This window comes from Saimiri boliviensis, chromosome 18, assembly GCF_048565385.1.
Source record: "Saimiri boliviensis isolate mSaiBol1 chromosome 18, mSaiBol1.pri, whole genome shotgun sequence".
NCBI lineage: Eukaryota > Metazoa > Chordata > Mammalia > Primates > Cebidae > Saimiri > Saimiri boliviensis.
In genome coordinates this window covers 11,445,803-11,473,445 of record NC_133466.1, presented here as the reverse complement: position 1 = coordinate 11,473,445, position 27,643 = coordinate 11,445,803, and the positions used below count along the sequence as shown (strand labels likewise).

Below are 27,643 nucleotides of genomic sequence, written 5' to 3'. Positions count from 1 at the left end.
ATGCATGATTTTAAGAGCTGCTCTTAACCCAGTCCACCAGGTAGTATTTTTGCTAAACCTTACATGGGTACGTAGAAGATTCATTTTCTTAAAAACCTTTTGTCTCTACCATCTGAATCTTTGGTTGACTGTTCCTTCCCCTGGTTTTCCTGTCATTCCAGTGTGTCTCCCATCTACCCTGTGAAGAGGTTGAAATATAAGGCGAAGGCAGGAAACTGAATTGTGTATGAAGGTGAGCAGTCAACAAGGCAGGTGGCTCAGTGATGTCTACCTGATTCCTGCTCCCACTATCCATTTCACAAGCTTAGGCATTTCCTTTATTTGCTGTCATAGTAACCAGGACTCCTGCCAATCTTCCCGTTTATCTTTTATCTGTGAGTGCATCTGAAGGGGGATGGGGAGTTTAGAAATGAAAACCTCCCAGCAAGAGGATCATGGACTTCAAAATGTCCTCAGAGTAGCAAACAGGGTACCTTCATTTCGGCATTGTTTCTAGCTTATGCAGTAGTATTTACCCCAGATAGTCACCTACTGGAGTTTTCATTTCCTCATTCGTGTTCAGACAAGACTCCAATATTACTGTGAGAAAGAGTGAAACTTTTATGTTCCTTAAATTAGAGTTGGAGAAGATCATTGCTTAAAATCTTTTACCAACTGCAATTCAGTCAGAGTCATTCATCTTTGGGAGAACGAGAAGCCAGCTAGCTTCCTACTAGAGGGTGGTTCTCACCTTTGTCTGCACCTGGGGAGCTTTAAAAAAAAGTCTTAGTGTCCAGGAGTTTTGAATCACTAAGCCAATTGAATTGAAATATCTGAGGATAAGATGGAGGCATCTTTATTTTTAAACCTCCCGGGTGATTCCAGTGCTCAGGACTTCCTTGGTGATTTCTGCCCTTTTTTATTGTCTAGAATTTTTGAATCTCAAAGTCAATTGAAATATCTGAGGATAAGATGCAGGAATCTTTATTTTAAAAGCTCCCAGATAATTCAGTGCTGAGGAATTCCTTGGTGATTTCTCCCCTTTTCCTTTGACTTACTCAAATCATGAAAGGAATGATTGATTATATGTGAGGCCCCAAATTTGTGTTTAAATGAATGTTATCTGAATGGTATTCTTTGATTTGAAACCTTGGAAATTAGTTGATTAAGGAACAAAGGTACAATATCACTCAACTACAGAGATTAATGTAGTTAATCATGTGGTTAGTTAATATGTGGTTAGGCACATGACTAACATAACTAATATATAGCTGACAACTGGTCAGTTCCCATAGGTTGGATCTCCTATAATTATGTCTTCCCTCTTGCTCAGTGGGGTCCTTTTTTAAATTTATGTGTTCATTTTGATGAGCCTTTTGATTCCAATGCCTGATATTGATGGCTCAGCCTGCACTTGGTGCAGGGGTCCCTTGGATAAGTAAGCCTTGTTTATAACTTAAAGACATTTTGCCTACGTCGCAGCTCAAGTTACTTGGTCAGTCATCCTACTGCTTTTTACATTTGCGGTTTCAGCCATGCACTGAGAAGATAGCAATGCCCCTGCTTTGTTCTTGGTCCTGTGTTTGGCTCCTGTCAGTTACTGGACCAGTCATTGTCCTCTTGATCCTGTTTTTTTTTGTTGTTGTTGTTGTTTTGTTTTTGTTTTGTTTTTTTTTAACCTCCATTCTTCCCTGAGTTATTTTCATTTTCATCACATAGCCCAAAGAATACTTTTTAATGTTGGATTTCCCAGGCCTCAAGAGTCTTTTTCCTGGCTGCATGGCCATAGAATGGGCAAGCTCCTGTTCCCTCATCTCTTGGCTTCATTGGCCACTGTGGTGTCAGGGACAGACTTCGTCTTCTCCTGTCATGTCTTTTTGGTGTGCTCTGATTCTGGGACCAGTATTTCTGGATTCCAGTTTTTCCTCTCATTCCCCAAGAGACAAAATAACCAGTTGTAAAAATTAATGCTGGTGGAAGTACCAGCTTGCAAGGCTCTTTCACTAACCTCTGGAAGCCACCTGTTTGTACCTCTCTGATTATTATATTATTAAAAGCCTGGATGGACATGGAGTCAGTAAATGAGTTTTCTATGTTCAAGTTTAGATCTGGGACTTGAAGACAGAATTTACAAACTATGGCATCCATGGCAAGATAGCAGTTAAGACACTTAGGAGAAGAAATTCTTTTAAGAAAAAATTGAATTTGTCACCAAAGAAGTTTGTCTCTGAAACACCTTTTAATTGCTCATCATAAAAGAAATCAGAGTGTAAAGGAAAAAAGAAAACAGAATACTCCACTTGTTTTACTGCCTAGGGAAGACTAATGTCTTGCATAGTCATCCATACTTTTTTCCATGTTTGTCTACATAGTCCTTTTTTCTTTTTGAAAAAATGTAGATGTACTCTCCATGCTGATTTGATTTTATTATTAAATGTTTTTACGCCAGTATGTAAGGATCATTCTCCCCCTGCCCCTGACAGGGTTTCACTCTGTTACCCGGGATGGAGTGTTGTGCCGCAGTCATGTTTGGTTATATTAATAAGTTCTTGAGTGGTGATTTCTGAGATCTTGGTTATTTAAGTGGTTGTATAGTACTTGGTCAGTGGAGATCATTTATGGAACCAGTCTCCTCTTGGACAATTAATTTCCATTTATTCACTATCCTAATAACTTTATGATGAGCATTTTTCATAGCTAAGTCTGGTACATGGGTATGGTAGTTTGCATAAATTCCTAGAATGCCGGGTCTGTCCCGCAGACTCTGGCCAATGGATGAAATGAGTACTCAGACATGGGAATGCAGTGTAAGAGCAGCTAGGTGACTGTCTGGCTCTAGTGGCCAGAGTGCATCCCCCAGAAGCTGGAGCTGCTTGCTTTTATTCAGTGCAGACACAACGGTGAAAACCTGGAGCAAACACGACCTATAGGTAATTAACATTCATTGCTCCCCTTTCAGGAAACATCACTGCATGATGATCAAAGGTCAGTTCCTGGCCGACAGAAGTAAGCAGGCCTGTTTAAGATAAATTCCCTTACACTCCCTTGTACCTGCTCCTTGTCCTCTGCCTCAGGGGTACAGAACAGATGCCTTCAGCTGTTCTCCCCTGGGGCTCTGCAGAACTTTCCGACCTTTCAGAAGATTTGCGTCCTTTCCCTGTAGTTACTCCCACCGCTCTGAACAATCGCCCACACTAGAAGTGGCTGTGGGGTTGAAGGTATGCACATTTGAAATTAATATACTTTGCCAAATTGCCTTGCAGAAAGTTTACGTTTTTACCAACAGTGTAGGTGAGTGTTTGAAGAAGCCGAAATCTTAATGTTCTAGGCAAAATAGCACCCTGGGTGGAAGAAAGCAGTGGCTTCTACCTATACCAAATACAGTACCCATGTTGATTCTACCCCAAATAGAAATTTTCTCAGAGTTTTCTCCCTGCCTTTCTTTTGTCTGCTGTTAGTTCAGATCCACTCTGAGGGCACCCGAAGTGGCCCGCTTTTCCCCTTCTGACAGGTATTCATTTTTCAGGGTCTGGCTGAAATCTGCCTTCTCTAACCAACCAGTTAGTAGTAGTAATTCCTTTTTCTGAGTGTTTTTGACATAATTGTTTTCCACATCAGTGCTGTCTGTATTTCAATCTGCCTTTCATTAGTAACTTAAGAGGGCCTGTCTTCCTATCTGTATCGCAGACTTTAGGGACGGAGACTTGGTGTTCCCGAGTCAACGTAAGTAAGCAAGCCTGTTATAGATAAAAGCCTGTGACCACCCTTTTGAAGATGGACTTCACAGCGAGCAGCTTGGACATTCTTGTCTTGAGGAAGACACTTTGGGAAGAATGTTTCCAGATAAATGTTAAGTTGAACGAAAATGGCCATTTCTTAACTTTCAAACTACGTTTCTGATGCCTGCACAATTTGGTCTGCCCATAAAAGACCATTCAGTTTGCCCTCTCACTCCACATGCAGGGTCAGAATGTGTGGATCTCCTCTCTACACCTGACTTGTGCCATTTAAGTTATTTTAAAATGGCTTCCCCATGAAGATGCTTAATGTTTTTCCCTGTAACTATTTCTCAGAAAGATGATTATATAAATGCCATATTCATGAGTGCTTTTCAGTTAATAAAATACTTAAGCAATTCTTAAGATTCTGTACTATAGCCTAACAAATGACCACTTGAAAAGCCTGACCTATGAATCTGCAGTATTCTTTTTCAACATTATTTAAAAAAATTTTTAAATTTGGGTATTTTTGTTTTTGCAGAGCACACAGCATTGATTTATTAAAAAGTTTTTCTCCGTATTACACTATTTGTTATTTTCTTATTACACTTTATATACAGGTAGACCCTTGAACAGTGTAGGGGTATGCATAGTCGAAAATCTGGGTAAACTTTGACTCCCCAGAAACTTTTCCAATAGCCTTCTGTTGACCTGGACGCCTTACCAGTGTTATTTTGTATGTTATTTGTATTATATACTATATTACAATAAAATAAGCTAGAGAAAAAGCAAGGTTTTTTTCCCCAGAATGTTGGGACTCTTCAAAAAAATTTTCCGATGTATTTATTGAATAAAATTCACTGTGAGTGGACCTGTACAGTTTCAACCTGTATTGCTCAGGGGTCACTGTATATTGGTTCCTGTCTCTTCTTTCCACTCCCATTTACCTACTTTTTAAAGCCTATTATGTCTTTATTCAGTAGTTACTCCATTTTTTTTTTTTTGAGACAGAATCTGAGCTCACTGCAACCTCCTTCCGGCTCAAACGATTCTTGAGCGTCAGCCACCCAGGTAGCTGCACCACCATGCCTGGGTAATTTTTATATTTTTGGTAGAGATGGGGTTTTGCTTGGCCAGGCTGGTCTCGAACTCCTAGCCTCAAGTGATCTACCTGCCTCGGCATCCCAGAGTGCTGGGATTAGAGGCAAGAGCCACTGTGCTCAGCCTACTCCATATTTCTTAGATGTGGCCTATTAAATAGGATTCATAAGCAAAGTAGTATAGCATTTAAATTTTCATAAGTATTTTCTATCTCTGACCTTTACAACGCCTATAAAGGTTACTTTTGTAGTCACTTCAAGTTACAACTTCAAGTTCAGTCCTGTAGAGGTAAGTAGTTAATCACATTTGAACATGTACTTAGGCGTCTTTACGTTTCTTAGTGTTCTAGACTTGTCCTTACTGCATTTTATTCTAATTTTAAAAATAGTTTTTGTTTGATAATTTTAATTTCTTAATTACTTAGAGGACTGCAACTCCTGATTCAACAAATTGTTGGGCAAAAGGGATTCTCTCCATTGAAGATTGTTTGATCAAACAGTTCCTGTGGAATCAGTTTCATAGTTGGGCTTTGTATATGTCATTAGGCAAGGCTGGCACTTTACGTATTTTTACGTAGATGTTTAAGCCATCTAATTCTTCTAAGGTCTGCTGGAGCTTCAGCCACTTTCCATGAAACCCATTGGACTGTTGAAAAGTTAGGACTTACAGATTTTCAAATTGTGAGAATGTCAGTGCAGAATTCACAGGGACAATCTATTTGAAAATTTAAATTGCAAGGAAATTTTTTAAAGGAGGCAGGATTTGGAGTGAAGATTCAGCAAAGAAAGATTGGAATTAAGATTCAGTAAAGACTTTTACATGCAAAGAAAGATTGGAATTAAGATTCAGCAAAGACTGTTATGTGTACATTTTCACAGGTTTTGACAGTTGTCTGTCTTGGCTCTGCCTTCCCTGAGTCCTGCCTGCTCTTGGGTATTGTATAACTCTTTGTAACATGAAGAGGGCAAACTGTAGGAAGATGCTGCATGGCATTGAATGTTGTGGATTCTGTGCGTGTTTTATTTTCTGGGAAACTAGGGTGTAGTAGTGCTAGCTGGGTACATTGGAGGCCACTGGCTTAAAACTGTCTTTCCTGCGGAGTCTAATTTGCAAGGTAATTTTGTTGAAAAGTTTCTCTTCCAGGATGAAAATACGTTTAATTAGGTTAAACGTTGGTCACTGATCCATGGTGGTGGTTATGATATTTCCATGAATTCTTTGCTTTAACAGCCTTCCTGAGTAGGGATTTTATTTGGGGGACAAGGAGAGATGCCTTTCTTCCTTTTGTTCTTCCCATCTTTTTGCTCTCCTCTTACTACAGCACCTTTTCTCATTGGCATTTCTAGAACTGTGATTTTCAAAATACGGTTTGAGGACTCTCGGGCTTTACGGGGACCCTTTCAGGAGACCGTTGTGAAAACAGTAGTGAGTAGAATAGCTGGGACGTGAGCATGAATCTAGTCAGCCGCATTAACTTTTACTAGTCCTGTGTCCTTCACCGCTCTGCAGTTGCAGCTTTCAGAACTAGCTTCACTGCAGAACATCCTTCAGAATGATAGTGGTAATGAAGTAGTATTTAGTCTTGGTAGGAACTTTAAAAACTTGTTGAGTTCGGCCTCTCACTCATGCAGATATTAATCCAACAGCCATCCTTTATCTATTTGTGTACTTCAAGTGATGAGAAGGTCACTACTTCACAAGGCAGCCCACTTCATTCTCATACAGCTATATTTTTTGGAAATGTGTTCTTTTTTGCAAAATACAGCTTGGTTTCTCTCATTTTTACCCTTTGATTCTAGTCCACCCTTGGGATCTAATCAAAATAAAACAAATCTACCTTTTGCATACTAGCCCTGCAAATATTTGAAATTAACTGTTGAGTTTTCCCCGAGTCTTCTTTTGTAGGCTAAACATTAGTTTTAGTAATTAATAATATCAAAAATTAGCTTTCATTTTTTCCAGGATTAATGGTTTTTCTTTTTTTAAGTATTATACTATTTAGTTAAATTTTTGGATAGTACTTTATGTTACCTTATCAGCAAATAATTATATGAATGTAATTTTAACATTTATATTTATATGTGTATTGGAATTTGATACTTGAAATGTATAAAATATTTAATTTCACTTCTAGATAAATTGTAGATCTTTTTGAAATACAATATTGGTATGAACAGCATTTTGCTCTTATGCGTAAAGCGGGAAACAATAGTATTGTAATTTTGCTTCTGTGTTACAGTCACCACCCTGGCAGTGAGCTTTGTTGTATATGAAATGTGACTTTAACTTATATTAGAGAGAGAAGGAAATTTAGAATTCCTTGAGAAAATATAGGAGTAAGCAAGCAAGAGACCCTTTTAAGGAGGTACAGTTGGCACAGCTGTTTGTAGCACGTGTCCCATGACATGTGGATCATTTTAGACTTTGGGAATACAGTTATGTAAAAGATAGACAAAGGTCCCTGCCTTTCTGTCACTTACATTCTAGTTAGTGAAAGAATATAGATTGCTGCAGTGCTGTTAGAAGTAAACATCAGGACAACTGGGGGATGGGGGTATATTTTGGGGGTTGAAGATATCAGAATGGGGGTCATAAAAAGAAAGGCTTCCATCAAACTTTATATGCCTCCAGCAGATGTTGAGAATTGCAATACGAATGTTGTTTATTCACATGAAGCTTGTAGCAACAGGAAAATTGAGAACCACCAATTTAGCAGATAAGGAAACTGAGGTACAAGTTTAAAATTGACAAGTTTTAGTAATGTGTGCAGGTTTGCATAACTCATTAGTGAATGAGCTAGGACTAGAATCCTCGTTTTCTTAGTTCCCATTCCCATTCTTCTTTTCTGTATTTTTTTTTTCAAATGAATATTTTCAAACCTTCAGTCCATGCCTTGCCCAAAGTGTGTTTCACTGATGCATTTGGTAGGTTGAAGGAAAGTCTTGGGGAGTTGCTTTCAGGTGGGGTAAGAGAAGCCCATCAGAAACCTGCACAACTTCTCTTAGAATAGTTGGAATTAAATGGTTCAGAGATCTTATAAATGAGAATTACGGCAGCAAGATCATTTGCTTCCTGTAAACTACATGCTTTTCTGAGGTTAACATTTGTACTGGATTGAGCAGAACTTTTTCTCCCCTAAGTATAAGAATTTTATTTTAATAGAGACATAGGTTTCATCAATTGAGGAACATCGAAGTTGGCAGCCCAGGTTGATAAAGACATTAGGAGCTTGGTGGATGGAATAGTGGGTTTGTGGAATCATTTCTGAGCCCTGCAATGAGTTGAACGGCCAGGCTGTTCAACTGGTACAGCCTGTTGGTACCCTGTGTGTCTACCTGATGGCACATCCCGTGAGGAATACACCCTCTACACTTCAGTGGCCCAGGCTCATGGTTTTATTAGTGGTGCATTTTAGGGCGACTGGATTAAGGCCCTGCCAGCTTCCCTTCGCCCAGGGGCTGGCCAGATAGTAAATAGTTTAGGCTCTGGGGCCACATGGTCTCTGTTGTAATTACAGATCTACCTTTAGCACAGAAGCAGCCATAGACATTGTGCAAATGTATGAGTTGGCTGTGTTCCAGTGTAACTTTATTTGCAAATATAGGTAGCAAGCCGGATTTGGCCCACAAGCCCTGGTTTGCCAATCCTGCTTTCTTGTGAGGTAAAGTATATGGGGTGTTATTTTTGCTCCTCCTTCTACCTTTCTTTTTAAAACTTCTGGGTGTTTTGAAATTAAAGTGAGATGAATGTGGCCATTCCAGGAGTTTACAGTTTGACCTTGACATACCAAAGTCAAATAAAATGTATTTTTGTATTTTCCTAAGTTACATTCTTGTTAGGTAGCCTTTCCCCTTTTTGAGACAGATGTGAGAAGAAAATGTTTTTTACTTGATGAGCTCTTACTTCAGAAGAGGGTAATGAGTTTTATACTGTAAACACTTCAGTTGGAACTTAAACAGAAGATACTGAGATAAATTCTTTTTTATCAGGCAAAACTGGAATTAAAATTTATTTGGGTAGCTAATCAAAAAACTAATCAATCAAAGGATTTTTCCCTTTTTTTTTAAGTGTAGGTAACAAAGCTGAGAACCCCACTCTTTATTTGGATAGACTATTCCTTTACCTTATCGTAAGTTAATTGATGTAATGCCAGGTCAAGAAACAGTATTTTCAGTGAAATGAAATACTGCGCTGCTGTTAATAATGAGTCCTCTGCAGATGTATGGCGATGTCTTTGTGAACTATAACGAAATGTGGGAAGAATGTAGTCTTCATGTGTTTAGAACTGTCTAGGAATGTGTTTGATGCAGTCATAAGGATCAATTGCCGTGGGCTTTTTACCTAGTGTTAATGGGACTAGATTTTGGCCCCAATTTTTACTGTTTTCAGGAAATTTCTATTTTATCTTAAGGTTGGTTAAATATATAAACAACGATTCAGTAGGAATTTTTTAAATCCCTGATGGGCTTCAATATGAAAAGAAAGTAAAGAATGTTTTTTCGAAGCCTTAGGCCAATACTTAACACATTTCATACCATTTTAGCAGTACTTGTAAGAAAGAAAGTTCAAATATAATAAAATATAGCGGATTTTGTTGGGTTACCAGAAAGCATATTTGTTCTGCAGTTTTCTCTTCATTTGACCCCCAGATGAAACACTGGGAGGTAGCCTTAAGTTCCCTCTTGCACTTTAAAGTCTCCCTGCTGGCGCCGCTTCACGTAGGTCTTTGAGAAGTGCTCCTTGTCTTTGCCACGGTGTGGCTCTGGCCTCCTCCCCCAGCATTCCCACAGCTTTCCTTTTCCTTGCAGCAGGCACTTCCACTTACTAGCTGCCCTGTCGGGATCTCTCAGAGGCCCAGTCCCAAATCTGTAAACCTTCTTGGCTGCTTTTTTGGTGAAGGCAAAATACATAACCAGACACTAGGCCAGTTTCGGCCATGTAGCAGTTACCCAGTAAATCATATCTGTCGTCGTCGTCGTTACTTTAGAACGCCTGCATTTGGTCCTCTTACCTGGTCCACTCCCTTTTGCCTACCAGCTTGCTCGTGTGTTTTCTACAGAAGCACCACCGTTGCTCGAATTGCTTGTCCCCGGAGCCCTGGCGTTTTTTCCTTCACCCTGTGAGTGGAGATACCCTGTAAGGAAGCTATTGCTCAGCAAGTCCCTCACTATTGCTACTCTGTCTATCGGGGCCTCTATCTTAGGTTTCAGAGCAAGCAGGGAGATTTTAAAGTGCAGGAGGAACTAGGATGATGAAGGTTCCTTTGGAACATTTGCAGTCTGCCTTCTGGCCCCATCTTGCTAAATGCCCATGCAGCTACCACACTGCGGCTTTTTCTTTATCTCTCTCCTCTACCCCATCGTCATTCTGGACAAGACAGTCTCCTGATTTTCCTTGTCCTGTTTGACTGTACATTTTCGATTTGCTTCTCTGACTTTGAGTCCTCCCCTTAGCCCCTAAACGTTTGTTCTCCCCAGGGTTCTGCTGGGGCTCTCCCTTCCTCTCCCCCGCCACCCTTTCTAATGATCTCACCTCCTTCTCAGGCTTCAGGTAGCTGGCTGTACAGGTGACTATGAAACGCGTATTTCTGATCCACCTGTTTTGAGCTTAAAGATTTTACATCTGGAGAGGTCAGCCTAGGAGAGCCATGGCGTCTCAGACTGCACGTGTCCTAAACCGGATTCATCTCTGACTGTCCTCACCAGCTTCTCCAGCTTTCCTCTTAGCTGTGATGACAGTTCCACTCTCGCAGCCACCAGATTGTAGTGCCCTTCTTGGCCACATTTTGCCCTCATTCTCCACATTGTATTCGTTGCAGTTTTCAAGCTTATCCTTATAAAGTATCTTTTCTTCTAAAAATTGCTCATGTACACATATGCATGCAGAGCTATCTGGGAAAGAAATTCACCAAAAAGTTCAATTCACCATCCAGTCTATCTCTGGATGATGGGATTCTGTATTGTGCAAGCTTTGTTTTTTATAACAGGACTTAATTACTTACAGATTTGTGGCCAGTCTGTATCCAGTCTGTCTTAGCTTTCCCTTGGCCCTGAACCTCATCACTTGGGGCTCCTTGCTGTTTCCTCAGTGCACTCATGCTTTCTTGCCCTTGCTCCTTTACTCAGCTGATGGTTCATTCATTCTTTGTATCGCTGCTCATCGTTTTCCAGGCTCCTTTCAAGTAAACTTTCTTTAGTGAAACCCTTCTCCGAGCCGAACGTCTCTACCTTCCGTGAGCCCTCTGGTCTCTATGCCACTTCCTGTGTTCTGCCCTCTGCTCTCCAGACATGTGGATTTTGTGTTCTTCTGTCCTTTATTAGATTGTAAGCTCCATGAGGGCAGAGATTGAGTCTTACTCATCCTTTCCCCCTTTTGGTTACAATCTCCCAATTTTTCTTTGGGGGACAGTACCTTTTCCCCCTGGTTACAGTTTGGGTGGGATGGGCAGTTCGGGTGTCCTGACAACGGGATGCGCTTCCCCTGGAATTTGAATTTTGAGTCATGGCATACGAGAACTGACAGTGATTGGCACTGATTCAGCCTGGCTGAGGTGCTCTGAAGAAGCCACTCATTAGTTCCTGCCTCCCAGATCCCTGGAGCTGCCCTGGTCCCTGAACTCTACGAAGCCTGGTTCTTCAGATATTCCCTCGTATCTGTGAGCTAGCTCATATCCTTACAATAAATTCTCTCTCTCTTCTATTTTAAGTTAACAAAACCCAGCTTCTATTGCTTTTACCCAAAGATCCCTACCAGTAGAGTGTTATGATTGGAACTGACCAGACTTAATCATTCTAGTTCTTATATTGATACTGATGCTTTTTTTTCTTCTCTTTAAAAATACAAACAAAAACAGCCAGAGACTGCTGCTGCTTTGAAGCGTACGATAGAGGCCCTGATGGACAGAGGAGCAATAGTGAGGAACTTGGAAAACCTGGGTGAGCGAGCACTTCCTTACAGGATCTCCGCCCACAATCAGCAGTACAACAGTGGCGGGTAAGTTTCTTCATGAAGTGCTTGGAAAACATTTTTGATAGGCTCAGTGAAGAGCCCTGTTGAGTTAACATTAGAAGTTCTTACAGTTTCACAGTCAGACCCCCATTGCGCCTGGGTGTCTTTTGGGTACACACGCTGGCAGTATTGTGTTGCACGTGGGATATGGTATGGACTATAGACTGTGATCTGAGTTCAAAAATAGGCCCTCCTAGGAGCAGTGGACTTGTAAAGTCTAGCTTGTAGGAAACTTTTCTTGTCAACCTTAGTACTGTTTTCCCTGGCATTTGTTTAACTTTTGCCTTTAAAATACCTTAGTGAAGAGTGCTGCCTACATGTATAGTGTATCTGTTTGAAACATATGGGTTGCACATAACGGAATGTGCTGCTTTTGACTAACGTGTATGTAACCCGAGCCTAATCCACAGGAGAAAAATGGTGATACCTACTCCAAGTAGTGATCACAGTTGGGAATTTTGTCTCCTGCTGTGTACAGCAACTTCCTCAACTACACGCCACAGATTTGATTCTGTAGTAATAACTATCTGTGTAGAAGGTCTTTGAGAACAATTTGTAGAGTAGGTTTGAGTCTTCCTATGTTGTGGGGTTTCCTAGGAGTGGGTGTTAGAGAAGATGGGAATCAGGTTTTAGCACAGTGGGGAGAGAGTAGAAGAGTTGTCTCCCTCTGGCATTCAGGAACTCTGTGACCTCGAGGACGTCCCTTCTCTGCTTCCGGCCTCTTTGGGCGCTGAACTCAGGTAATGGGTCTCCCATCTGCATTGCCAAAAGGACCCAGCAAGACAGTCTCTGCAGATGTGCTCTGTGGTGAGAGTGCCGCTTCTAGTCACGTGGATTTAGCCATCTTGTGCAGGTACGCTACGTGCGATAGGGCCTGAGTGGAGTCGCGTCTCACATCGAGGCTTTCTTACTGCATTTAAACCTTCTGCTGCGCTGCAAATTTCATCTTTTGATTGCTTCACCTTGTTTTGTGCTGGTGTTCAGCTTCTTGAGAACACCTCTGAAGAGAGTGCCTGAGGTGTTGCTAGGCAACAGGAAATGCACCGTGGCTAGGCTTCTTCCACAATCATAACAATGAGTGATGGAGACCCTGCACGTGTCTGTCTGTCTGTTTCTTTTAAACTTAATCACCAGTGAGTGTGGTTTCAGCAGCACAGTTAGGAATCCTTTTGCCTTTTTATTTAAAGAGGAACATATGAAATCTGTCTAAGAATTATTAGCACAGTTCTTGGATGAAAGGCAGTGAATGGAAAGAGAAGTCAGTTTCTTCACTCACATAGTACTTCCAGGCGATTCTGCCCTTTTTCCAAGTAGAGGATTTTACTTGGTTTAAGGTTGGCGTGGCCAGCATCCTAGGATCTGCACTAACACATAGCCTGCGTAATGCTGATGTTGTTGTCTGAGGACCACGCTCCAGAACCGCTGTGTTAAGTCAGTTCATTTTCAGACCTCTGTGTGCGGTGCTGGAGGTTGGGGGTGGGGGGCTGTTTTTGTCTTTATGGGTGGAATAAATTCAGGTCCTGGAACAGCCCGTCTGGGACCAAGCCAGAACTGCTGAGAATACTAGCCCTGCTTCTGGGTTCCCCCGACAAAGGTACATGTACCTCACTGAGGAATACATTGCAGTCACTTAGTTCATTGACATTTAAAGATTTTATTTCTGTTCTGTTACTTTCAGACTCCTCAGTAAAGGAGAAGCAGCATTCTGTATTCATATGTTTATTATATATAGACAAAGAAAGGTGGTGCCAGCTGCAGTGGAGGAGGGTCATGCTTTAAGCCTGTTTTCTGGGATAAGTCATTGTTCGGTTTTTATTTGTTTAAGGTAATGTATTTTGAAGTGTGGTCTCTGAAATACTAATTCTATAGAGATGTTCCATCAAAAAAAGAAAAGTAGGGTGGGTGTTTTCAGTGAGATGCGGGAAGCCTCACATGATCTAATTCCTTCTAGAGATTCACAGTGCACATTGGCCCATAAAGGATGAGAAGCCCTTCAGTAAGATCCCTTCATTGATGAACTGTATTTGATTATGTGTTTTATTTCTAGAACACTCTATTCTCCACAGTGACTTTTGGGAAATGAGGATCTGAGAGTGTGGTTTGGAGCTACCTGGGTGAAGATTTGGAATCGGGTGGTATGTTTACGTGTCTGCAGTGTGGAGCTTAAGGTTAGTCTGATAGTCTCTTGGCTTCAGACAGTGCCCCCGTGATCACTAACCCTAACCACATCAGTACCAGGCATTTTGTTCATAATTCTTCATGTGCATTAGTAATGGCCACAGAAAGTGTTAGAAGCATGTAGTAAGGATTATGTGCTGGGAGGCTCGCTTTTCTCAAGTGGTTGAGAAGAAACAGTGGTCTTACTGGTTACATGTTTAGCAGTCAAAGTTTTGGGTCTTTTTGAACAGTCCCGGAGGCCATAACACTTACTGAAATTATGGTGAGGCGCTGATTTGAATCCTGTCAGTGGTGTGCGAGAGCCAGCTTTTGGCTGGCTAATGGAGTGAGCGTAGACGTTTCTGAGAATTCACATTTTCTCATGGTACTGTTGGTGTCGTGTGTTTGTTGCTTTTATGTTTTGTGGGGAGAAATGGTATGTCCTGGTGGCGTCTACAGGTCTCAGGTTGATTCTGACGATTGTCGTGGTTCCTGGTCTCAAGGAGTTTTCAGTCTAATCGGAGAGTTGGCCACATAGTGCTAAACTAGGCAGCAGCTAAGGGAGTGTGTGTGAAAGTGCCCAGCACAGCAGGGAGTAATCTAGGCCTGGGGCTGACAGGTAGGCATCTCTCTTCTAATGACTTCACTACATACTGGGCAGTTGCCTCTACTCTTGTCCCATGCCCATCCCCCAAATCAATCCCCCTGCCCCCAGAATCAACCTCATTATCACATACATGCCCAGTAGGCTGGAAGAAAAGAGTAGGTAAGAGAGAGCCTGTTACTTTAGGGTTATCTGGGAAATCTGCCCAGAGGAGGAGGAGGGTATACTTTGGAAATGGTACCTGATGTTTATTATTATATCAAGACTATTTCTAGCTTATGCCAAAAAGAAAAATATAGTCATTATATTTCAAATATTAGTTTGGTCAGACTCCACTTGAGAAACAGGTTATGTTCCAGAAATTTGTCTGTAAGTCTGTTGTTTATAACTGAGAACTTATTTTCCCAATGGAACAACTTGATGGTTAAGTTCCCAGACTAGTCCACAGAAATTTTCTTAATTCATAATCTCTGAAGGTCCTTAGAACTGGGGGAGTCAGTCAGTCATTTGTGTTCCACTGAGGACCATTTTTAACTTGTTTTTGAAAATGGGATTCAGTGTTCCCCCTGGCAGCAGAGTGGGGCCTGGATTGGGTCACCCTTATCAGGGATTGGGACAATATCTCAGCCATCTAGCATATTAATACTAAATAAATCATTGGCACACGATCTGGAGCTGTGCTGCTCAGAGGCCTGGGAGTCACTCCCAGCTCTGGATTTGCTGGGGTCTCTTTCAGGCCCCTGAGATTACCTCCCTTTTGTGCCTTCACATGCTCACCCTGAGAGCCTAACCTACTCTGTGGGACAGACAGAGTGTTGGTGTGGAAAATTCTTACCGTATGCCTGGGCATCTGAAAGGGGAAGATGTCATTTACGCTCGAGGGAGCAGTGGTTGGAGAGGCTCATTTAGACCCGTGCTAAAAAGGGGCAGGCATCTTACTGAATCATAGTAACAGTCACCCTTTGCCAGAACCACGTCACTCACTCCAGGGCTGCACGGAGTGTACGGTTTTCTTTCCACTAGATGGGGCTGAACTGAGACTGAGAGGAAACTATACATGATAAAGTGTGGTCCGTATTTCAGTGTTGGGCTTGTGCTGCTTTGTAAAAGGTTGCCTCTGCCCTTTTTACCAGGTCTGATTTTATGGCAGTGAGATTGGGCTGGCTTCCAAATGCCTGCACATAAGAACTCTCAAGTAGAAGGTATTTTTCTTGCCCGTTTTGCCCCTTCTTTGCCTATTCTCATCTGCTTTAAAATTTGGATAGGTGCTTATAGCAGAGATCTGCTGGCCTACATATAAGATGCCCTTCTATTTACGGGTAAGCAGAATGATAAAAATAACCAGCTCCATGGTGAATCATTGGAATTTTACTGACTTGCTTCCCAAATGTGTCTGCAGCTTACTCCAGGAGCGCTGGCACCCTCTCTAGAGGAGATTGATTCCCCTCTGTAGTTTTCCCGTTAGCTAACATTTCCATGTTCTCGTGCCTTCCTGCCAGCATCCTGACCCTGTTCTTGTGTGTAGGTACTCCACACCAGGTTTTCAGACAGGGCTGCTATGGCCTTGGAGGTTTCTTTTTAGTGGCACTGCCCCAAGATATGTAAGGATTCTGCAGCAGGTTTAATGTTAGTGGTTTTGAGAATGTATGAGACCCAACAGATATAAAAAGAAATGGGGCTTTTCCATGCACAAGGTACCTCAGTTTGAAGGTGAATAATTCACTGCCTCAGTGAAGCCTGAACCCAACAAGGTTTAACTGAGCCGGTCTAGGAACTGGCATTCAGACAGATCTGTTTCCTATCTTCAGAAAGGCTCAAGGATGCTTCAGGGCTGCAAAGCCCTCCCTTCTCCCTTCCCCTTCCCCCTCCCCCTCCCCCCCACCCACTGTGTGAGCCACTGAGTGCTTCAGTGGAAATTTCCACTTGTCTGCTAGGGAGAAGGGGAGGGTGAGAGAGACAGAGAGACAAAGAATGTTACTCAAATTCAAGCAAGCTCTTTTTATGGAAAACTTGTAAATATAGGGTTAAGACAAAAGTGAATAAAGAATGTATAACCTTTACATTTAAGGGCACTGTAAGAAAGTATGTTATTTCCCCTTGGACAACTAGGGGAGTGGGGGAAGGCCTGGCAGCACCAAACAGTCTGTCTGCATGGGTTACTGAGTGGTGCAGGGGCAGAAAGGACATGAGAGCTGCTGGCTCTCTTGTGACCATGCTGCTGTGAATGGAGTGTTCTTGGTGGCATTGTTTTGTAGTATTGGGCACAGTCTGTCTTGGGGAAGCCATTTCTCTGAGTGGTTTCAGATCTCTAGAGGGTTTGGGCCTTGTAGTAGAGAGTTCTGTGGCATGTGAATGTCTTAAATACAAAGAGGGCACATTATCATCTTGAAGACCACGTGGACAAGTTCTACCTAGGAAGAAGTTCACCGTTGTTCCAGCTTTCGAACGTTGATATCTGCAGTGAGAAACGCATTTGTGTACTAAACCTTTGTTGGTTCCTTGTCGCCTGGAATCACTCATCTCCTCACTTCCACTTCTGCAGTTAGTGTGCATAAGTTACATGCTTTTCTATAGAAAAGAGAGATGCTTTTGTGAAGCTAATACCAACTTTATAGATGAAGTGATTTCGTAATTAGCGCACCACACATGGGAAAACAAACTTTTAAAATGTGAACACTGCTTGGCTTTGTGTTCAAGGCGATGCTGGTGTTTGCATCGACCCTGGCTACCCGGTATGTGGAACTGGGTCATTTGTGCCATGTAGCACATGGTCGAAGGTGCTGGGAACGTGTCATGTAATTAGATTTTAGACTGTTTTCCCAAAATGATCTGTCTACTTATTGATTCAGTCACCAAGAGTAAAAGTGGAAAATGGAAAACTAGCTATTTGGGGAGCTTTTGTTCAATAAGAACATCCGCTTTGGGGCATGTCTGCGCAGTTGTGATGCAGTCAGATCCACACTTTTGTACCTGGAGTGAGGAGTTGATCGTGAGTTCACATGCGTTGGGACTTCTGGCCTTGTGTTTTGATTCTTCCTGTTTGGCTAGGGGAAGAAGCAGGGACTGACAGCTCATTGTGGCTGCAGAGTCCTCTTGATTCTCCCTTTTCCCAGGCTCAGGAGGAAGGTGGGGCAGAGGGCTCTCAGACTCCCCTGGAGACTCTGAGCCCCCTTTCTGGCCACCTTCCCTTGAACAGCAGCTCCTCTGAGTGTTCGAATGGTTTCTCCATGGCAACCTTCATGAGGATATAAGGAGTAGGTATCAAGGGAGTTCCAAGGCCATTTTTTTCAGCTTAACTCCCCATTTTTGTAGGTCTCTTGGGGACCTTTGCTGTCATGAGAAAGGGGTCCTCACAGGCATCAAAAGCTGCCCAGCCCAGCACTCCACACAGGTTGTTTCCAGGCCTTACTTTCTTCATGTGTAAAAATAGAACTGTGGGACTGTACTTGGTGCTGTCATAGTGTAAAAAGTCTCAGTCTTAGTCCTCAGGTTCGGTCTGTGGTTAGCAAAGCCCAGCAGTGAGGCAGGAGTCCGTGACCGCCATGTCATTGCCTGGTCTCCCACAGGACTGCAGGGGAAGGCTGGGTTTCTGCTCACACAGCAGCTCGTACAGCCTCTCTGCCCAGTTGGGCTGCATATTCCAGGATGAGACCACGTTTAGCCTCCTGAGGTTTGCCTATAGTAGGTGCTCATTAACAAGTTAAGCTTGCCCAGATAAATAGTTAAGAACAGGATGTATACTGGAAGCAACCAGGAATTGGTCAAGGTCCTTCCTGTGTGGGAAAGCCACAATGGACCACTTATCTGTGTACTTGGGCCATAGAAGCAGACAGAGATTGACTTTGTCCTGGACTTCTGATCAGTTCTCTCATGGCCTGGGAGGCACAACTTGGTTTCCTGGGAGAAGAGGTCGCGATGGGGGTGGTAAGAGGTTCAACTCTGAATGGAGAGTGGCGAATACAGTACGGTCTGCCCGTCTCGGAGTCACTTCTCACCTTTGCTGTTTTGGTGGCGTTTCCTTTCTGTGGAACCTTCCACGGTATAATAAGGAGCGGTGGGAGGGGAAGCAGTCTTGGGCCGCATCAGCCCCAGGCCCAGATCAGTAGGAAGACAAGCAGGAGATGCCAGTCACCAGCTGTGCATGCTGGCTTGTGTTCTTGTTTGATTGGTTGCTGAAGGAGTGTTGTCATGCCTGGTGGCAGGAAATCAGAGCAGTTAAGAGGGTGAAGGCAAGAGGGCTTTTGGTAGCAACAGAGAGCCTCCTGAAGCTAGGAAAGCCCAATCTTAGGATTTCCAGGTCTTTATCTACTATTTCTTTTTATCCTTGAGAATCCTCCAGTATGCGGGTGCTAGGTAGCAAGAGATACAGTATACAGAGTGGGGAGCTGTGGGGTCTGGAGTCCGGAGCTTGACTCTCACTTTGTGACCGGGGGCCTCTCAGTTCCCTTCTGGGCTTCAGTTTGCTCCTGTGAAAGGTTTGGGCTGGTTTCTCTTTATGGTCCTTTCCAGCACTTTCATTCTGTGATTCTGTAACCCATTTGGTCCTAAAGCTATCTGTGGTTTCTTGTGTCCTGGAGTCAAAAGACCTGCTCTGTTTGAATCCTGGCAGTGACCACTTCATAGCTGAGTGACCTTGGGCTAATGACTTAACCTTTTTGAGCCTCTCTTCTTAACTCCATTAAATTGTAAGACTCAAAGGAGGCAACGTGTAGGAAACCACTTTAAAGCCTCCTAGAGGAGTATTGTTGCTGGGGAGAGGGCTGCTGGACCCCAACCAGTACTTGGCACCTCGGCACCACTTCCTCTTCTTCCATTTCCTCAATTGCTGCACGGAGTGGAGCCGACACTTCTCTTTCATCCTCTTCCTCAAAAGCTGTCTGAAAGCTGTGAAAGCACTTTGAAAATTAGAGAGTCCTAAAGACACTTGCAAGTTCTGAAATAAAAGGTTTCTGATATATCTGGCTTCCAGTTCCCATCCTTGGGTATTCTTTTTACCCTTATCACAAAATAGAATCCAGCAGCTTTGGGTGTATTTCTTAGGATTATTTAGTGAGTGCTAAGTATACGGAGAACACTTTCAGGAGGGCTGGATGAGAATTGATTTGTGGGCAGTTGAGTTGTTGCTGGCATCTGTAAACACACTTTCTCTTAGAACATGTTTAGACTCCTAGGCTAGCCCACAAGCCTTTAACCCTGTGCAGCAGTTGAATGGAAAATGGAAGAAAGCAGTACTTGCTATGAACAATATCATAAGTAAAACCAAGACAGCCCCAGAGGTGCTATTTGAATAAATTGAATACTTGACTGTAAGGAAGGGCAGGCTTAACCTGTGGACTTTCTGGAGGGAGGGGCATGGAGCACTCAGCAGTGCTGGGGTCTGGGTTACTTGATGCCCAGAGCATTCAGGCCCTTCCTAGGCACCTCCCTCCTGATGCACGATATTTCAGCAGCACACTACTCTAAGCCAGGCGTCCCCAAACTTTTTACACAGGGGGCCAGTTAACTGTCCCTGAGACCGTTGGAGGGGCGCCACATACTGTGCTCCTCTCAACTGACCACCAATGAAAGAGGTGCCTCTTCCTGAAGTGCGGCGGGGGGCCGGATAAATGGCCTCAGGGGGCCGCAGTTTGGGGCCGCCTGCTAAGCACAGGGCTTCAAGTGGAATGAATCAAGAGAGGAAGCCTTCTAGGGAAAGTGGACAAGGCCAAGGAAAAGGAGGGGACTCAGAGAAAAACTACCTGCTATAGACTTCGGTATGGTGGGAATGTTGGCAGGCAGGGTGAGGTCATAACTTATCTATGGTAGGTTGGAAAGACATTTTAATGAATACTGAGTGAAAGAGCAAATGGATAAATGGGAAGGAAAAAAATGTTGGGGCTCTGTTGGGTCAGAGTTCTGTGTCCTGGCTACCAGGTGGCCAAATGGAATTATTGTGGGACATGGGGAGTGACTGGGTAAAAGGCTGAGGGTTGCAAGGAGCAGGTGATGTGAGGTTGATCACACTATTTTAAACTCTGTTCTAGCACCCAACTCTAAGTAAGTAATCAATAACTAAATATTGAACAAATGAATTCATATGCTGGGTCATTGCAACCCTATCACCTGCTATGTGGAGTAGAAATAAGCCAGTGGAGTTATACCTTGGAAAATGTGATCAGGAAAATGTGATCAGTTTCAGAGTGAGCCCAAGTGGCAGTCTTATTTGTGAGCAAATGTGCAAGTCACTGCTTCAGGAAGTTGTGAGATAGTGGATTCGTTTGTACCATTTTTATTTCGTTGCTTGAGGAACCCTGGGAGTCTTCATCAGCTCTGATTGCTTCCCTGCTGTCCCCATCCCACATCAGTTCATTCCTCACTCCTGCCCATTCAGCTTCTGAACTGCCATTTTAAAATCAACAGCTTTATAGAGATAATTAGCATACAGTAAACTGCATATATTTAAAATGTATAATTTAATAAGGTTTGACATGTATACAGCCACAAAATCACCACAATCAAGATAATAAATTTGTTACCCCTACATTTTCCTCCAGCCCCTTTGATTCCTTCCTCTACCTGTCTTTCATCCCAGCAACCACTCATCTGCTTTCTTTGACTGTAGATTTTCTTCGACTTTATGCTGGTGTGAAGGTGGTGCGGATGCAGTAGAAGGCGTCCCTGAGTACCCAGGCAGCCATTCTGTTCTCACTTTCAGTGCGGTATTACGGAGCTATTCCACACTTAATGTAAAATAGGCTTTGTGTTAGATGATTTTGCACAACTGTGGGCTAATGTAAGTGTTCTGGTCGTTTGTCTAAGTGATGTTAGGGTAGGTGTATTAAATGTGGTTTCAACATAAAATATTTTCAACCTACAGTCGGTTTATCAAGATGCATGTATTGTAAGTTGAGGAACATTTTATTTTTTAGGCTTACATAGATAGAATTGGATGGTATGGACACCTTTTACTGTAGTTTCTTTCACTCAGCATAATTATTTTGAGCTCAATAGTGTGTATCAATAGACTCCTTTTCATTGCTGAGTAGTATGGCATTGTGTATTTATCATTTTACATGTTGATGAATATTTGTGTTTTTTCTACTTCAGGGTTGTTACAGCTGCTGTGAACATTTGTGTACAGGTTGTTGTGTGAACATACGCTTTAATTTCTTTTGGGTAAATACCTAGCAGTGGAATAGCTACATCATAATGGTAGGTGTATGTTAATTTGGGAAAATGCCAAACTGTTTTTTTCAAAATCACTGTCATTTGCATTCCCACTAGCAATGTATACGAGAGCCTGTTTTTCTTTTTTGTGTGTGGTGAGGTGGGGCTGCCCCAAAGGGCGGCTTGGTTTATTGGCAGCAGCTGGGAAAATCACCGGTTGGACTTGGCCACACACTCCAGCTTGTCCTTCTTCTTGATGCCATAGGAGTTGGAGGAGCTCTTGGTGGCACTGATGAGCTCTTCTGCCAGGCACTCAGCAGTGGTCTTGATGTTCTGGAAGGTGGCCTCAAGGAGCGCCTGTGCGCAGCAGCCGGATGGCCTGATTCACATGGTGCAGTGGGGACACGTGCACAGCCTGTTGTCTCACAGTCCCTGCTCCCCCGATTTGGTGGATCCCTCCCAGGGACCACCATTGATGATGGCGTTCACCCGGACCTGCAGAGAGTTCCCGCCTGTGAGCAGGTGGATGAAATCGAAGGCATGCTTGATGATGCGCACAGTCACGAGCTTCTTGCCGTTGCTGTGACCATGCATCATCATGGAGTTAGTGAGGCGCTACATATGGGGCCCTGAGCTTTGCGGAAGCGTTTGGCAGCGTACCGCACAGCACTGTGAGCCAGGTACTTGGCATACTTCTTCTTCACTGCAGTGTGATCCTGCGGGGAAGTGTCACTGATTTGCACATCATCAGTGTTCCACTTCCCAAAGGGCTTGATGTCAGGGTTCTCTGCCATTGCTGGTGCTGCTGTCTCCCACTCGGTCATCCTGAGGACACAGCCCGAGTGTCTGTCGCTTAGCATGGACCATGTGCTGCCCTGGGGTGCCAGTGTTTCTACATCCCTGCCAACACTTGGTGTGGTCAGTCTTTGTAATTTTACTGCACTCTAGTAGGTATCTCTTTGTGGTTTTAATTTGCACTTCTCTCACAACTAATGAGTTTAGGTATCTTTTCATGTGCTGCTTTGCTATTGTACGTCTTCTGTGAAATGTCTGCTCAAATCTTAATGACCATTGTTTAAAATTTTTTTAAATTAAATTTTGAGAGTTCTTTTTATTCTAGATGCAAATCCTTTATCAGACTTGTAATTCACAAGTCTTAGTGTCTTATCTTTTATTCAAAGGGCAGTTTTTAATTTTGGTGAAGTTTAGTTTATCAAGTTTTTCTATTATGGATTTTGGTTTTGGTGTTGTGTCTAAGGAAACTTTACTTAATCCAAATTTACCTATGCTTGTAAGTTTTACAGCTTTATATTTTACATTTAAATCTGTGTCCCATTTGGAGTTAATTTTTTAAATGGTACAAGTAGGGAGTAAAGTTCCCTTTTTTTGCATGTGGGTACTGGATTATTCCAGCACCTTTTGTTGTAAATCTCTATTTGGGTACTCTCTGTACTAGTCTTTTGATCTCTCTTTTTGTACATGAATATCATACTGTCTTGATTGCCATAGCTTTATAATAAAGTCTTGAAAATCAGGTAGTATTAGTCCTTCAACTTACATTCTCTATCAGAGTTGTTTTGGCTGTTTTAGGACCATTACGAACTTTATAATCAATTTTCTAGGGTTTTGATTGAGGTTCTACTGAATCTGAATAGATTTTATTTCAGTAAAATAAGTAATAGATCTCAATTTATGTTTAACTTGGAGAGAGTTGACATCTAAATTTTGAGTCTTCTTACCCATGAACAAGATATACCTGATAGGTTTTGTTTCTTTCAACAACATGTTCTAGTTTTGCATATCTTTTGTCTGATTTCTCTGTAAGTATTGAATGTTTAATTTCAAGATCTGATAATTTGTTGCTAGAATATAGGAATAACGCTGACTTTTGTATCTTGCAATCCTGCTAAACTCATTAGTTCTACTTTTTAAATAGATTTCTAAATATTTTCTCAACACAATCATGTCATATGCAAATAAGACAGTCTAACTTTTTCCTTATCAGTCTGGATACCTATTCTTTTTCTTGCCTTATTGCACTGGCTAAAACCTCCAGTTTAGTGTTGAATAAAAGTGACAGTGGACTTTCTGGTTTGTTCCCAATCTTAAGGGAAGAGCATTTAGGTGTTCACCAGTTGGTGAAAAGTCAGCTGTAGATTTTTCAAAGATGCCCTTTATAAGTTTGAGGGAGGTCACTTCTATCTCTAGTTTGCTGAGTTTTTTTTTTTTTTTTTAAATCACGAATGGCTGTGGATTTTGTTAAATGCTGTTTTTCTTTTTTATGCTTTAGGAATTTCTCCTCTCTCCCTCTCTTCCATCATCTTCCTGGATTTAATTTGCTCTTTTCCTAGTTTCTTAAAGTAGAAGCTGAGACTCTTGATTTAAGGCCTTTTTTCTTTTCTTACCTAGGCATTTAGCAGATACAAGTTTGCTGACAAGTACTGTTTTACCTGTAAATTTTGATTTGTGGCATTTTCTTTTTCATTCAATTCAAAGTACTTTGTAATTTCCCTTTTGATTTTTCCTTCTGCCTGTTTGTCCAGGTTATTTAGGTATGTGTTTAGTTTCCAAGTATTTAGCAATTTTCCCAAGATCTTTGTGTGTAACTTGAATCCCTTTATGTTATATGGCCCAGAATATGGTTGACCTTGGTAAATTTTCTGTGTACACTTAGGAGGAATGTCTATTATGCTGTTTTTGGGTAAAGGGTTCTATAAATATCAGTTAATTCTAGTTGGTTAATGTTGGTGTTCACTTTTTCTATATCCTTGCTGATTTTCTGTATAGCAGTTCTATTGGTTACTGAAAGAGGAATGTTAAATGGCTTCAGCTGTGATTGTCCTTTTCTCTGTTCAGTTCTGTTGTTCTTATATGTTGAAGCTCTGTTATCTGGTGCATGTATATTTAAGATATATATCTTCTTGGTGAGCCCATCATTATGTATTGTCTTTTGTATCTTGTAATTCTGCTAAACTCGTTATGTGTTTATTGTCTCTTTTTATCCCTGGTAATTTTCTTTGCTCTGAAGTCTGCTTTGCCTTATATTAAGATAGCCACTTGAGCTTTCTTTCGATTAATGTTTTTGGTTGGCATATATTTTTGTCCTTATATTTAATTATATGTTTACTTGAATAATTATTCCACTAGACGCGGCCAAGAGCAAATGGTCCCTTGGTAAGTTTTCTTACACGTTTTGAACCTCTTTGCCCTTTGTCTGGAATTACACAAGATGCTATCCCTTTTCTCGTAAGTTTCTTCCTTGGTGAATTTTTTCCTTTTCAGTTTGGTCTTTCAGCTTCCTTTGAGAGTTCCACATTGCGTGCTAAAACCACCATGGTCAAAGACTTACTCTGGACCTCTTCCGTGTTCATCTCTATTGGTGTTACAGGGTTAGCACCAGAGCCTTTCTTCCTATGGTAATTGTGCTTTAGTGGAGCGAGGCCGACAGTAAGCAAATGCACACTGTGCCCGAGGTGAGAAAGTGCTCTGCTGAACAAAACAAAGCCTTGAATGAGGGCGATGGAGAGTGAGGGACCTTGGTGGGGCTCGGAGGCTGCTGCTTTAGGAGAGTAGGCACAGAAGGCCTCTCTAGGAGGGTGACATTTGGACAAGAGACATAGAAGCAAGGGATGAGCTGTGTGGAATTTGGGATCAGTGAGTGCAAGGCCTGAGAGGACAATGTGCTTGGGAGTTCTGAGAACCGTATGTATGGCTAGAACAAGGCAAGCGATGGCGAAAAGATCATCTTAACCAGCTAGAACATTGCAGGATTTTGAAATACTGTGCTGAAAACTGACCTTTAGTCACATAATGGTCCAAACCAAACAGTACAAGGGAGGCTTAGCCTTTTAGGTCTGAGAGGAGGGGGAGTGGGTAGGGAGGGCTCTTTCCTTGCACTGTCATCCAGCAGGCTGCTGAGGACCTGTTGATCTTTGAAGACCCATGAGCTGCATGGGATGCCTGTGGACTCTAGTCTGGTTTGAGTGATGAGTGGTAAATTATTTTTCTTGCCTAAGGTTCAAGTAATTTTCTCGCTCCTTGTGTGTATTGAAAATATTTGTAGAGCAGTCCCATGCCTTTCTTAATCTTTTCTCATGTTTGTGGGTTCATGGTTCTCTTAGGTGTGTTAGCTCACAGGAAAAATACTTTGAAAAGTTAGAAGAATATCTAATAGATGTTTACACACAGACACACAGACACACACAGACACACACACACACACGCAGAGCATGAATTAATAGTTTGGAAAATTCAGTCTTGTCAATGGGTTAGGAGTTACCCATGCTTTCTAGTACTTGATGCTGTCTGTAATGTTACAGTGTGTTTTTGCTGCCATAAAGTTGGTTTGGATTCATATTTTCACAAGAGTGTAATGGGAAAAGCCATAGAAAAAGGGAGATTGGGCATCATACTGCAGTTCTGTTAGCTGATCAGCTTACCAGCTGTTTCTGTTTTGACAAGGGTATGTGTGTGTATGTGTGTGTTTGTGTGTAGTTGTTGTCTGTCTGGGAAGAGTAAAGTGGAAACATTGACCAAAATAATATAATTGTTACAGTTCCAATGCAGGCACTCACAAGTTTTTATTTTATTGCAGGTATTTCTTGGTGGATTTTTATTCACCCACCACAACTGTTGAAAGCATGTTGAATCACTTGTCTCGAGACACAGATGTCATTAGAGGGAATATCGTCAAACACCCTCTGACCCAGGAACTAAAAGAATGTGAAGGGATTGTCCCAGTCCCACTTGAAGAAAAATTATATTCCACAAAGAAGAGGAGGAAGTGAGAAGATTCGCCACATTTTAACTTTATGTGTAATCCCTTCACATTTGAGCAGCATGGACGAGAAGGAATAGTTTGCGGGCTTGGCCTTTATGTAAGCGTGTGTTTCAGGTGCTGTTTGATTTTTCTAAGGTATTTTTAGCCCTTGATCCCCTTTGCTGTGAGAGGTGGGGAACTGCTCACTGACAGCTTCTCTGTAATCTGAAGTACCAGTGGGTCATTCTTGATTGTGTTTTCATTAATGTCATTTCTTTGTCGGTGAGGACATTAAAACAGTATCATCATTTTGAAGAGCAGAACTTATAATACCTCCTGGGATTGGGAGCTAGTCATTCAGCCTGTATGACCATGCAGAAATAAAAGTGGAAGACCAGTGTCTTCTATGGGCAACTTTTGCTTTGAGTAATAAACTTGATTGTAGAAATGCTGGTGTTTTGTCTCTTCACTTACCCCAGTGCAGTGCTCTTCCCAGGGCCTCGCAGCTCTGGTCTAGCTGGCGGTGCCTGGCAGTGTGGGGGAGGCATCACCCAGTACCCACTGAGGTCTAGAACCTAGGTGGGGCAGGGGAGGAGGGGTGTGTCTGTCTTTTCCTTACTGGCCAGGCTCCCCCCCCCCCCCCCCCCGACACACCTCGCTTGTCACTGTGGTGAATGCTGCTCTTCGTGGAGGGACGTGTGCTCTGGCACAGTTAAGCTCTGATGCTGCTCCCTGTCCTTGCTTTGCCACTGGCACCTGCCTCTTCTGCTGTCCCTCAGCCCAAGGCAAGGCTCTTGCAGGAATTAGACTCCTGACAGTGGCATGGCTTCCAGGATGGGTGAGGATGAGGCTGTTGCCCAAAATAGTCACCCGCATCTCATCCTCGGTCTCCTCGGGACTGGTTGGAAAGATTTGACCCGCCCATCCTCCTTCCCAGGTGGTGGGAAGGAGGCTCCCTGTACAAGGGGTCTGTCACCATCCTAGATGACAGAACTTCTGCGCATGAAGTGTTGGAGAAGTGCCAGTTCTAGGAATCTCTGAAAAGCAGGAGGGAGCTGAGAGTTCTGGCCTCTTGGCTGATTTTTAACCATGGCAAGACCGGATGACGGAGAGATGCGCAGCAGATCCCCAGAGCGCCAGGAGGGCGCAGTCTCCCAGCTCCGGCCCCGC

The 27,643-nt window shown here is 42.6% G+C and overlaps 1 protein-coding gene and 1 pseudogene across 1 annotated transcript in view; one reads left to right on the top strand and one right to left on the bottom strand.

Moving 5' to 3' along the window:
* The window catches only part of MRPS6 (mitochondrial ribosomal protein S6), a 67,348-nt gene extending 40,427 nt beyond the window's left edge, over positions 1–26,921 (top strand). The window contains exons 2-3 of the mRNA XM_039480419.2: positions 11,653–11,792; positions 26,309–26,921. Of these exons, the coding sequence (XP_039336353.1) occupies positions 11,653–11,792; positions 26,309–26,501 (333 nt within the window). The 3' untranslated portion in view covers positions 26,502–26,921. The remainder of the gene's footprint in view (positions 1–11,652; positions 11,793–26,308) is intronic.
* Positions 21,925–22,559, bottom strand: LOC101031053 (small ribosomal subunit protein uS7-like; annotated as a pseudogene).
* Positions 26,922–27,643: the final 722 nt, after the last annotated feature.